Source organism: Perognathus longimembris, chromosome 4 (genome assembly GCF_023159225.1).
Source record: "Perognathus longimembris pacificus isolate PPM17 chromosome 4, ASM2315922v1, whole genome shotgun sequence".
NCBI lineage: Eukaryota > Metazoa > Chordata > Mammalia > Rodentia > Heteromyidae > Perognathus > Perognathus longimembris.
In genome coordinates this window covers 84,834,314-84,847,896 of record NC_063164.1, presented here as the reverse complement: position 1 = coordinate 84,847,896, position 13,583 = coordinate 84,834,314, and the positions used below count along the sequence as shown (strand labels likewise).

Genomic DNA, 13,583 nt, shown 5'->3' with positions numbered 1-13,583 from the left:
ATCTTTTTTAAGGTGCTTTATCCAGTTATCCTAACACATGCCTCTTGACATCTGTGGGTCTCTAAATGCAGAGTCTTATTTTCAGAGGGGCCAGGCAGGGGTGGGGGCAGGGCATCACACCTCCACTTTAGAAATTATAGACCCAGTTGAGAGAAAAAAGAAAACTGGAGCCCAGAAGCCAGGGACACCTGACTGCTTGTCTTAGTATTCACTCCTGAATGGTTTGCATTTTGCCTTTGCTGTTGATAGTAGTACTAGGGTCTGAACTCAGAGTCTTGTGCTTGCTAGACAGGCACCCTACTACTTGGGCCATTCAGGCCTTTTAGCTTTTGTTTAGTCCTTCAGTCAATTCTGACCTGGTCCCTGCACCATCTGTGTCCTGCTGGCTTCTCTCATGTTGTCTTGCCTCCTGGATTTCAGGTGTCATTTAGGATGTCAAGTTTTCTCTGGCCTCTGGGCCAGTGTTGTGCTGTTCTTTTCCCTAGAAGCCACAGTCCCCCACCATGTCCCAACATGTATATCCACATTAGTCCTGCGCATGCTCTGAAAGCCTTCCTGCAGCTAGCACTCTTGAATTTGGTTCTCACAGGACCATGTTCCAGCCCAGATCCCACATTTTACACCCTATCAACATGATCCCTGCTGAGTCCTCTGGGCCTTCACATCATTAATGTTAAATGAACTCATTGTTGAATTAATAAAGAACCTATAGACTCCAGTAAAGTTAGTTAAAACACAAGTCACTACATGACACTACTCTTTTCCATAGGACATGGCTCCCATGACCTCTTGCTGTAGGGAGAGTAATCCATTCTGGGGGGCCCTTTGTAGTCCTGTGTGGTCTCACCTCATCTCCCTATCTCCCTCCCTCCCTCTCTCTCTTCCCCATCTCTCTTCCTCCCATTCCCTCCTCCTCCCTCCTCTCTCCTTCTCTATCACTGTCTCTCCCTTTCCTCCTTCCCTATTTCAACCCCCTCCCCCTTCCCTCTCCCCTATCTCTCTCCCTCTCCCCTTCTTTCTCCCTCTCCCCCTCCATCTCTCCTCTCTCTTTCCTATACCAGTCATGAGGCTTGAACTCAGGACCTGGGCACTGTCCCTGAACTTTGATGCTCAAGGCTAGTTCTCTACCACTTGAGCCACAGCCTATTGCTGGCTTTTTGGTGGTTAGAGATAAGTCCTGTGCACTTTCCTGTCCAGGCTGGCTTCAAACCATGATTCTCAGATCTCAGCCTCTTGAGTAGCTAGGATTACAGGTATGAGGTACCAATGCTTGGCCTGTTTTATTGCTGTTCTCTACAGCAGTACAGGAAAAGGTAGACAATGGGCAAATTTAACATAACAGAAGTCTGGTGGAGTTGGTGGCCTCATCTTATACTCTTTTTCAGTTGAACTGATAGATTGGGATTTCCAGAGCTACACTGTACAGATTGTCATTGTTGCAGACATGTTAACTCTTTGAATTGCTGCCAGGATGAGGCCCTTTATTGCAACATCAGGACAAAATAGTAGCTTATGGACCAAAAATTTAGCCTGACAAAACAAGAATGAGCTCATTTAGAAATGAGCTACGTCCCTTTCCTGCAGGTGGTGAACCTGTGGCTAGGGAATGGTTGCTCCCCTGCACAATTTTATTTTCAGGGCATGATGGGCACAGAAGCAATTTGACTCAAACTGCCTGTGGGGCCTTTGCCTCAGAGCAGAAGGGCTCTTGCCTTGTGTGCAGACCTGTAAGTAATAGGATCAGCCTTGCTATTCCTCCTATCTGAGTTGCAGCCTTCAGGAATGATGTTCTAAGGAGTCCAGGCCATTCTAACTTGGTTTTTGACACTTGAAGAATTTTTTTCATGTGCCTTCTGTGAACAGTTTCCACATTCATCTTTCAGTTCAGCTCTGTGTTACAGCTTCTTCCGTAGTCAGCACTCAGGCTCTGTCTCAAACCACCTAACATCAACACCATTTTTGAAAACTCAGTAACCTATCAGTGTCAATATACAGTTTCAGAGTACACTATTAAAACAGACTTTATTTTTAATATTTTTATCTTTAGTTGTACAAAGGAGTTGCCATTTCAACAAAGCAACTTATGAATATAGTGCATCTTGATCAATGTCACCCATTTCAGACTCTTACCCATCCCTCCCAACTCTTTCACCCCCATTTTTCTTAATTTTGTAGGATATGTATTGAGGTTTGGCGGGGGGGGGGGGGTTGTTTGTCTGTTTGTTGCCATTTATCAATACAGTTTAGACCAGGTTTTTTTTTTCTGTCATATCTGTTTTATCACCATTGAAATCAGCAGGAAGATATTGACTATAATGGCAGTTTAATTTCTCCCAAATTCTGTGTGTGTGCATGTGTGTGCATGTGCACACGTGCACACTTATTGGTGCTCTGGTACTAGGGCTTGACCTTGGGGCCGAGGTATTGTCCCTTTGGCATTTTCACTCAAGGAGGGCTGGCCACATCCAACTTTCTGGTGGTTAGTTGAAGATAAGAGTCTTACAAACTTTCCTGCCCAGACTGGCTTTGAACTGTGATGCTCGTATCTCAGCCTCCTGCGTAACTAGGATTATACGTGAAAGCCACCAGTGCCTGACCTGGCCCAACATTTTTTTTTTTAAATATCAAAGTTTATTGAAATAAAATATAATCTATAATAAAAAATACTACAGGAGTTATTCACTGGTTACAGTTTTAAGGATATTAACACAACATTTTAATCCAACAAGGACACTATATTTGTGGTATAACAGACATGAAATTAAGTTCTGCTTAAGACTGAATAATTTCATCAGAAGTATATTATACTTTCCCACTTGGCCCAACATTTTTATAGCATATTCAAACCTACATAATAGGAGGAGAAATGTTTCCTAGAAACCAACTACCAAGACTCCACAATTTCCATTAATTTTCCTGTGAATAGGACATGTCAATTCTTTATCTACCAAAAAGAAAAAAATCTGTAGGTCCTTTGGCGTAACATCATTAACTAGAGTTAACTAAAGTTGAATTTAATCAAAACCCTATTTCATTTGTCTCTGTTCTATAGACAATATTGGATTTTTTTTCCCCTCCAGCTGAATATGCTCATTTAAGGGATTGCCTATCCCTGCTTGTCTCATTCACTGGTGTAACCTTGATTCCTAAGTCATAGCCTGACTCCTAGTCAGTGCTCAATCATTGAACTACATGTTGAATGAGGGACAGTAAACAGAATGCTGTGATACTAGCTAGGATTTTAATCTTTTTCTGTAATTTGTTTACCTTCTTTCCAACATCTATTTTGTGGCCTAGATTAAAAAATACATTAATTTTAACAACTTGGGAAATATTAATTGAGCACCTATAATATGGACCTGGTCTAGAGTCTGAGATAGAGACGCACACCTACTTGGTTACTGATTAATTCGAAGAGTGAGCCTTGGTTTTGGAGCTAGTGTGCATTGATGTTAGAGATTGTTTAGGCATGGTGTCTACTGCCTGCTAATGCAGATCCATCTGCAAAGCAATTGATTAGGCATTTATCATGGATTTAGTCATGCATTTGAAAAATATTTACTTGTCCAGGCACAGTAGCTCAAGCCTATAATCCTAGCTACTTGAGAGGCAAAGATGAGGGAAATCACAGTTGAAAAATAGGCTGAGCATAAAAATGTTGTGAAATTCCATCGCACCCAATGATTGGAAGCATGCTTCATGCCTGTTATCCCAAGCTGTAGAGGAAGCAGTGGCATGTGCCTCTTATCCCAGGGACAAATAGGAAGATCACAGCCCATGACAGCTCAAGCATAAAGTGATACTCTATCTCCAAAATAACCAATACACAAATGGTGTGGGAGAGTGAATCAAGTAACAGAGCACCTGGTTAACGAAGCTTGAAGACCTGAGTTTAAACTCCCATTACCGTCAATAATGTCTCTTTACGTCATTCCTACTGTGCTATTTACTCTAGAGAAACACAGCTCAGTGATCATAGATGATATAATTTGACAGGGAGGCAGTATTATGCAATAAGGGCTGTCGTTCTTCAGGGTATAAGAGAGCCACAGATGGTTGCTTATCAGTCTTGGAGAGTCAGGAAATCTCTCCATCAGGAAATGATGTGAGCTGAGATTTCAAGGGAGGGAGAAGTGATAGACATGCCAGACACCTCCTAGCCAGGAGGTAAGATAAAGATAGAAAAGCCCAAGTAGGTCAGCATGGAGCAGAGGTAACACTGGAGGCTTGGCCAGAAACAAAGTTGAAAAGAGGGCTACACTGGGCTCTGTGTCATCTGAAGGGGGTGACTCACTGTTTTCCCAGGAAATTGCCTTCATCACAGGTTCCTTTCAAAGCAGGATTTTGACAATGTCTAGCAATATGGAGGGTAGATTGGGGTTAGTTAGGACCAGTGGGAAAAAGAAGAAAGGAGTAAATGAGGGTACATGGAGACTGCTTCAGTGATAAATTTGAAACATCCCAAAAATCTTGTACTAGACTGCATTAGGTAGGATGTCTGTCGCACTTGGTAATGGGGTTTTTTGGTTTTTTGTCCCTGGGGATTAACACTGGCTCTAGGCAGAGCTCCATTGAGGCCATGGAGGATGTCTTTACATCTTAGCTGTAATTGCTACCATTCTCAGAGAGGTTGTCCTCACATGGCACAAGGGGAACCATCCACAGGGGGAACCAGACACAGCTCTCTACTTAAACCCTGCCAGGTTAGTGGCTCTGACTAGTCCTTGGAGAAACCATCATGGTGGGTCCTGGGTCTTGAATCTGTCTTTCAGCAGATGCTTGGTCAGGTAGGTCCTCTCTCTATGGGCTCATTCCTGCAGGCCGGGAGTGTGAAGAGAATCATGGACCCAAATTGACACCATGACAGCACCTGTAAGAGCAGAGCTGCATGGGCTGAGGGATGGGTGATGAGTTCCATGAAGGGATATTAGCATCCTCAGGAGATAGAATCAGCTCGGACACTGCATGACTGAAGTATTAGGCTGTTTTCCCAAGCATCGGTGATTGTGCTTAAAACCTGGAAGTATATCTGTGGTCCATTGTGTAAGTGGAAAAAGGCATTTACTCTTAAGAGTAGATGTGATAGGACCATTCTTAGTTTCACTGTTTTTATTTATTGTTTAATAAAAAGGTCCATAAACCAAGGAAGAAAAGCCTACTTACTCATTGTAGATATTTTTAGGCTATTTAAATTGTTAAATAGCTTCTTTTTTTCTTTGTCTTTTTGTTATCTAGAAGGGGAAGGGGAATGTTTTATATTGATGACATATTTCAGTTATCAGGAAAGCCAATAAAAGTGTTTATATTCAGGTGAATGAAAACTTAATGCTGAAGTCTTGGCAAAAAAAAAAAAAATATATATATATATCTGAGGCCTGGTAAAAGCCAGATAGACACATGGGAGAGGGTTGATGGATTTGGAGGAGCTCACACCCTGGGACATGGTGACTGCTGGCTACAAGGGCTGAGGCATGAGCCTGGCTGGCTGTGGACCTTCTGCTCTTGTTGACCATGTGATAGGTGTATAATGAAACATTCTTAGAGGTGTTTAAAACCCTCTGGTAGAGGGGCTGGGGATATGGCCTAGTGGCAAGAGTGCTTGCCTTGTATACATGAGGCCCTGGGTTCGATTCCCCAGCAACACATGTACAGAAAACGGCCAGAAGTGGCGCTGTGGCTCAAGTGGCAGAGTGCTAGCCTTGAGCAAAAAGAAGCCAGGTACAGTGCTCAGGCCCTGAGTTCAAGGCCCAGGACTGGCCAAAAAAAAAAAAAACTTACTGGTAGAAAAACAGCCCTTTTCTGAGTGCTGGTGGCTCACACCTATAATCCTAGCTACTCAGGAGACTGAGACTGAGATCTAGTGATCAAGGTTCAAAGCCTACAGGAAGGTCTGTTAGACTAACTCTGAATAACCACCAAAAACTCAGAAGTGGCACTGTGGCTCAGAGTGGTAGAACATAAGCCTTCAGCAAAAGAGGTCAGGGACAGCACCCAGGCCTTGAGTTCAAGCCCCATGACAGAAAGAAAAACAGCCTTTTAAGACTGATGGATTTGAATGGAAGGTTAATTTGTTTTACTATGGGTTGGTACTGGGGACCTCACACTTGCTGGGCAGGGGCTCTAAAAGTGAGATACACTTTTAGCCCCTTTTGTAGTAGTTCTTTTCTCAATCCTCCCACTTCCTGCAAGGACCACAATCCACTGTCCACAATCCAGAGCAAAAGAGAAGGCCTGGGCTGAGGTGAGAGCTGGATGAAAAGATCACTTTAGTACCACCAGCCTGGAGTTGTGGCTTTTGCTTCAGTGTAAGCAGTATGAGGAAGGGCACTCGACACATGTTAACATGCAGCACCACTGTATTTTGGAGCTCCTTTGAGCCAGGCCATAGCTGGCCTGTGGTTACTTTGAATCCTTTGCAGGGGCAGCTGAGGAAACTTGTGCTGACATGCTAAAGTTCAGCTTTATCTTAAAGAAAGACAAGAATGAGACTTCTGTGCACACTTGGACTCATTAAGTGTGGGTGTACTTTTGTAAGCATTTGAGATCCTCATGTATATGGAGTTGGTTGTTCATCAGGGTACCATTTCACAATAAAAAGTGCTGAGTTAGGATGTAGATGACAGGAGGTTTGTGGTTTGAAGTCAGCCCAGGCAAATAGTTCACAAGCCTTCATCTTAGCAAAAAAAAGCTGTGGGTGGTGGAGTGTACCTGTCATCCCAGCTATGAAGGAAGCATACGTGTAAGTAGGATGGGTCACAGTCCAGACTAGCACTGGCAAAAATCCCCAGGAAATAAAGTAAAAAGGCTAACGGGTGTACTCAAGTAGTAATGTGCCTAGCTAGTCATCATGAGGCCGTGGGCTAGTTTACACTTTGGTCTACCCCAAAAAAAAGTACTTGGATGAAAATTTAGGGGGATCTTAGAAGTCTTAACTTGTTCTTCATATACTATCAAAAGTTAATCTAGCATCAGAGTGTAGTCACAATGCAGAAGAACCTGCATTTTCTCACAAGTGTTTGAAATAGATTGTTTGCTGCTCTCCACCCCTCTTACCATCCAAGCCATTCCGGGAATCTGTGACACAAAAAGTTCTATGTATATATTTTCTCCTTTTGAGAAACCTCATAAATGTTTTACTTTTTATTTCACTTTAATATAATGTGAAATAAGATCCATTAAATATCTTACATACTACATTGTTTCATTTCTTTAAAAAGTGTCCAACCAAAGCTGGGCACTGGTGGTTCATGCCTGTAATCCTAACTACTCAGGAGGCTGAGATCTGAGGATTGCAGTTCAAAGCCAGCCCAGGCAGGAAAGTCTGTGAGACTCTTATCTGCAATTAACCACCAAAAAAACGGAAGTGGTGCTGTGCCTCAAGTGTTAGAGCACTAGCCTTGAGCTGAGGAGCTCAGAGATAGCACCCAGGCCCAGAGTTCAAGCCCCAGGAACCACAAAAAAAGGGGGGTCCATACAAAGAACAGATAATTGAATCACCAAAACAGATATCTCAAGAATGGATCATTAGAAACCATGTGGGCTTTCAGACAATAAAAAGAACCTTCACGAAGTTTAGAGGATTAGATTCTGACTCAAAATTTTTCAAAGCAACAAAAAGGCATCTTAAACTCTTAAACTACCTTAATGACATTCAGTATGCACATGGACTATCTTCCCCTCCCCCACCCTCTTTCAATTTTCTCCCCTTAGGGCTCCTCAAAAACAAAAAGAAGCTGCCATCCCTCTTGTTGGCTGCAGAATTTATTCAGTAATTTACTTTTCAGCCAACTGCAGCCATTGCCCTTGCCTCTGGGCACTTGTTCAAAAACACAGAAATGAAATAACAGATCAGCCAGACCCAACACAACTCCCCAGCCACAACCCTATTATCTCTGGTTCTGTCACCCCCATTAGGCAAAAGCCTGGGAAACTGGATGGTGACAGCACAGTATTTATGCAGCCTGAGCATCTCCATAGCTCCAGGCTTTCTGCCAGCATCCCTCTTTCTCTGGTTGTTCCCTGCACTGGACCACAAAAAAATGAGGCCTGGGGTGTTCAGTCTTAGGCCTGTGTTGTCTACCTCACACTGCTTAAGAAGCTTCCGTGACTTTGTGCCTGGGAAAAGTCTCTTTAGTTCCAGGAAAACCACCACTAGACAAAAGGACCGACTTTCCTATTTGTTAACCACCTACCTGTGAATGGCTGTGGTTGATGCCGCAGTTTGCAGATTACTGAATCACAAGACTAGCTCAATTACTGGGAGGATTTGGTTTCCTGTTATTTATAGCTAGCCTATTCAGGTCAGACCAAATAGAGAAGTTGCTTCATTTAATATTAGTTGTGTGTGGTCTCTGCTAGGCTGTCTCTTAAAAATAACAGATTTGTCTGGACAGGATGAAGGCAGAGGAGAAGAGGGGCTCTGTTATATCAAGAGCAAATCAATTGGGCTGGGGATATGGCCTAGTGGCAAGAGTGCTTGCCTCATATACATGAGGCCCTGGGTTCGATTCCCCAGCACCACATATACAGAAAATGGCCAGAAGTGGCGCTGTGGCTCAAGTGGCAGAGTGCTAGCCTTGAGCAAAAAGAAGCCAGGGACAGTGCTCAGGCCCTGAGTCCAAGCCCCAGGACTGGCCAAAAAAAAAAAAAGAGGAAATCAATTGTCAGCACCCGGTGAAACTCCTTTTCAAACCATAGGCTCAAGGTGCAAATATTTGAGGACACTATAGAATTCAGTCTCTTGCTGGTGAAGTGTTAAAATAGAGAAGTGGTAGACTCCCTGGTAAGGGAGAATCCAGAAAAACCATTTTTTCCTTCTAGATTTATCTAACCTGCAGACAAGGTTCCTTTGTTGTGGTTGGCTTTAGAGAGTGGTTTATACCCCTAGGGAGCTTTGCCTTATATTCTGTTTTCATTCCATGAACCTGTTCAAATTAGCCCCTCAATCACAATCATGTGTTGCTTAACGAAGGCATCCTCTGAAAGCAGGACCTTAGGTCATTGTGTCCTTGTGCAAACATGGAAAGATGGACTTCCACAAACCCAGATGGACACAGTGTCAACAGGCTCTATCATCTTACAGAACCACTGTTTGCCTTGTTGACTGAAATAGCATTTTGCGGTACATGACTTTTTGCCTTTGATTAGCATGTAATTCTCAAAAGTAAAAGTTGGAGTGATACTCAATTTCCCACCCGCCTCAAGCTCATTTTACCCAGTTGAATGGTATACAGGGCTAGAGTAAGATCATATGTTGTGGACTCCACCCTGTCACCCTGTTTAAAACAATTGATCCAGCTATCTTGTTCCTTCTGGCTATCTGGCAAGTGAGAGAGAAAAGTCCCACCAGGTCAAAGAAGGCATGTGTAGTAGGAAACCAGCCTTGTACCAAGGAAAGGAGCAAAGATGGATTTTTCCCTTCAAAAGCACAGGATTTGGTGTAGGTTAATGTAGTCCTAGCTAGAATTGTGTGCAGGTGAAAGTTTTACTAGGGATGTGTGTGGGAAAGGATGATCCCTTAACCCTTTCAGATGAGGATGAGAATACATAATGATGAGAGATGGCTTGTAATAAACCTGTAATTGCTGCTGCTGATTGTTGATTGAACCCTAACAGCTCTTTCCTTTGTTTTCTATATTAGCTCACACACCAGACAACAGCTTTCTGGGGTTTGTGGTCGAGCAGCACCTGAACTCCAGTGACATTCACCATATTAATGAAATCAAAAGGCAGAACCAGTCCCTGGTGTATGGCAAAGTCGATAGCTTCTGGAAGGTGAGTCAGTGCATGTGTGCGTGCATGTGTTTGTGTGTGTGTGTGTGTGTGTGTGTGTGTGTGTGTCTGTTTGTGTGTCTGTCTGTCTGCCTCACTCTCTGAAAAGAAGCTTATTGGATAATTTAATTTAACTTTGGTCTGGGGAGTAATCAAGCCAAGTGCCCAGGGCTTAATGGGATCTGCTTATACATAAACAAGAATGTTCAGGAGTTTGTTTTCTCCAGCTTTTGGGCATCTAACCAAGCCTGTTAAATGTGTCCATCATTACAGCAGCTTCAGAACCTCGTCTCTCTCTCTCTGCATGTCTCTGGAAGTGACATGCCGGATTCTTTCACCTCTTAGACAGGAGACCCAATTTTTGTGGGTTTCCATATTTTCAGATTCAGCCCACTGGGGATTCAAACCATTCTGGAAAAAAGAATTGTGTTTGTACTGGACATGTATATTTTTCTTGTTATTATTCTGTTAATGAGTTATTTGGGGGACCATAGTTCCCAAATAGTTCAATTTTAGCATCCCACTTTTAACTTGTTTTTTAAAAATGTATTCTCGTCCATACATAATACATAACTGAATGTGGTAAAGTAACCTAATAGACAACCTGACTCATGAAGACATAGTGCTTCCTCTTGCAGCTCCGCCCTTTGCTAGTTGGGGGAAGGAGTATTCCAACTTCCTACATGGACATAGCTGCACTGTGCATGCTTGTTACCTGAAATGTTTTGATCAGTTTTGTGTTTTCCAATAGATGACTGGTAAATGTTACCCAGACACAAATAGCACTGACCTAGGACCTCACTCAGCCACCTTCCCCTGCGTACTCTAACCTAGCAATCATGTCAGTTTGTCCTCACACAGTGAATGCCTGAAAATTAAAATTAATTGACAACTTGTTTCACAGTATTGCTTCAACTTCCACATTTCTTAAAAATTAGTATCCTGAACATAAACGAATCTTCTGGGTACTGGTATTGATTCATGCAGGATCATCATTGTATGAGATCTGTGATCTCACTGTAGTGTCCTTATCACTTACTACTATGATCCATGCCAAAGTGATTGCCTTGGAGGCTTTGCTCAGGCCATGTCAGGAGAACAAGTGTGGCCCCTGAATCACAATCTGGGGTTCAGACTTGAGCAACTTATCAATACATGAAGGATTTAACTATAAAATGGGTACCAACTACCATGCAGAGGAGGCTGCCCCTCATTAGTGCCTGTGAATACTGTAATCTTGTTAAATTTCAGGTTCTTATTCAGACCATCTAGAGTGGGACCAAGACCCTGCCCTGTTCACAGGAGCCAAGCAGGCCATTCATTTATGTTATGCACCCTTTCAGTAGCACAGAGGGAGGTGCTCATGCTTCTATAGAGTGTGTTGCTCTAGCTGACCAATCAGTGAATAAGGAATTTTTCTGTTCTCCTTACCTTTGCCACCTTCCTGCCACTCTTGTCAATCTGGCAGATCTTAGGTCAATTTTTTTTATTTATTAATTAAACAAATTTTTTTGAGAAGGTGTTGTGCAAAAGGGGCAGTTACATAATAGGGCAGTGTGTACATTTCTTGTGATATCTTACACCCTGTTTTTCCTTCCCTTCCCTAGATCAGGTAGACATATATACATTACAGAGTGTACCAAACACATATACAGTAGCCACGTGGCCTACGCCAAAGGAAATTCACCTAGGACTTTAAATGTAACGTCAATGATAGAGTTTGCTTATCCTTGTCTTATATAAACAAACATACATAGCTTTTGAGCTATTGTGATCCACTGAGAGGTCTATTTTTGGCCTTTGTATGTTGAGTAGTTGTTTGGTTTTAGTTACATAATGTAGGGTCACTGACCCAAATCTGTGGGAAATACCATTTGACAAGAAGTTTTTGGTTTCGCAGACCTGGTCTCTACTGTCTCCCCCTACCCCCACCTTCTAGGCTTGTCTCACTCAACATTATTTGTTCAAGTTCTGACCATTTCCCTGCAAATACCAATATTTCACCATTTCTAATTGCTATGTAGTATTCCATTGTGTATAGGTACCATATTTTTTGGATCCATTCATCTGTGGAGGGGCATCTGGGTTGTTTCCATATTTTGGCTATTGTGAATTGTGCAGTGATAAACATGGAAATGCAGATGTCTTTTTGATATCGTGGGACCTGTTGTTCAGGATAGATGCCTAGGAATGGTATGGCTGGGTCATAGGGTAGGTTTATGTTGAGCTTTTTGAGGAACCTCCATACTGTTCTCCGAAGTGGTTGTACTAATTTGCACTCCCACCAACAATGGAGAAGGGTTTCTCCTTCCCCGCACCCCCTCCAGCATTTGTTGTTGCTTAGGTCAGTTTTTGATACTGTGAATGCCTGACTTGCCATTTTGACCTCACTTCCAAAGGTATATTGGCCAATCTTGTTCCTTCTCATGCCTGCTGCCTGGTCCCTAGCTAGGAACATGCCTCGGTAGGCAGTGGGCTCTGAGTTGATAGAAGAACCATGTTGTCCTCTTTATGATCCACCGGCCACATCTGTGTATCCAGGTACCTGCGGAGCCACATGCTTAGCAACCCAGACATTTTTCAAAACTCAAGGCCTAGAATTCTTTTCCTGCTTCTTCTCTTGGCTTCATTTTTTTATAGAGCTCATCTTAGAGTTTCAGTGATGATTAAATGAGTTAATGTATGCACATTGCTTAGCACAGAGTTTGACACACATTAAATCTAAGCAAATGCTTGTTAACTGTTGTTCATATCATTGCTAGTGCCAGACTAGAGATGCCACCATAGAAATTGGTGGACGTTAACATAGGAGGGCAGGACATGAGGAACTGATGAATACAAAACTGCCCAATGATACTCAGTTTCCTATATCAGCAGTTGGCAAACTCCAGTCCATGGACCAAATCTAGTGTATTATCTGTTTTTGTAAATAATATTTTATTGGAACATAGCCATAGTAATTCATGGTCTATGTCTACACTAAAATTGTAGAGTTGAGTAATTGTGACAAAGACTGAATGACCTACAAAGCCAACAATATTTACTATCTGGCCTTTTCCAGAGCAGTTAGCTAGCCTCTGAACTATGCAGTGGCCTACATAAACCCTGTATCTCTCAGAGGACAGTTTGGCCAGCGGTCTCTGGCACAGAGCTCAGCAGAGACCTTTTTAGCTCATTTCAGGGTTGTTGAAATGTTGATGGATAAGCACTACAGGAAGAAATGAAGTATGACTTCAGTGAAATTCTGATCACTTTGAGCCTGGTACCTCTTGAGCATTCAGCAAAACTACTAATGCACTGGTAATAACAGAGGATGATAGCCTGGGAGAATATGTAGCTCAGCAGCAATGGCTCTCAATTTGATCCCCGATATATGCTAGGCCCTGCATTCCAGGCCCTGCAAGGATGTGGCTTAAGTTCATGGGGAAATTTATTTTCACTTCTTACAGAAGTTGATAGCCATGACTTAAGGTGATTCATGCTGGTATCTTTTGAGGAAGCAAAGTCAGCTGTTATTCTCCTTAACCCTCCTGGTTTACAGTTGAAGAATTAGCTAAGGCAGTGGAACCATGACATGATTGAGGTCCTGCAGCAGGCAGTGTCAAAGCCAAAGCCAGGCTCTACCCCACCCTCCAACTTAGAAACTGGACTCCTTGAAGCCACTTGCTTGATTGAGCTGTCCCTCCTCCATTCATCTGGAGGGTGGTTTTATGTTTAGAACCCAAAAGGAAGGTCTCCATGGGTGACTTGAGTATACAGCAAGATCCCTAGGTAAATACTGGCATAACAGGTAATCTGTTGTTACTGGATGC

The 13,583-nt window shown here is 42.8% G+C and overlaps 1 protein-coding gene across 5 annotated transcripts in view; it reads left to right on the top strand.

The window, feature by feature from the left end:
• The window catches only part of Mgat5 (alpha-1,6-mannosylglycoprotein 6-beta-N-acetylglucosaminyltransferase), a 365,603-nt gene that overhangs the window by 247,144 nt on the left and 104,876 nt on the right, over nucleotides 1-13,583 (top strand). For all 5 annotated transcript variants that reach the window (XM_048345586.1, XM_048345584.1, XM_048345587.1 and 2 more), the window contains one exon: nucleotides 9,641-9,774. In XM_048345586.1, coding sequence (XP_048201543.1) covers nucleotides 9,641-9,774 — 134 coding nt within the window. The remainder of the gene's footprint in view (nucleotides 1-9,640; nucleotides 9,775-13,583) is intronic.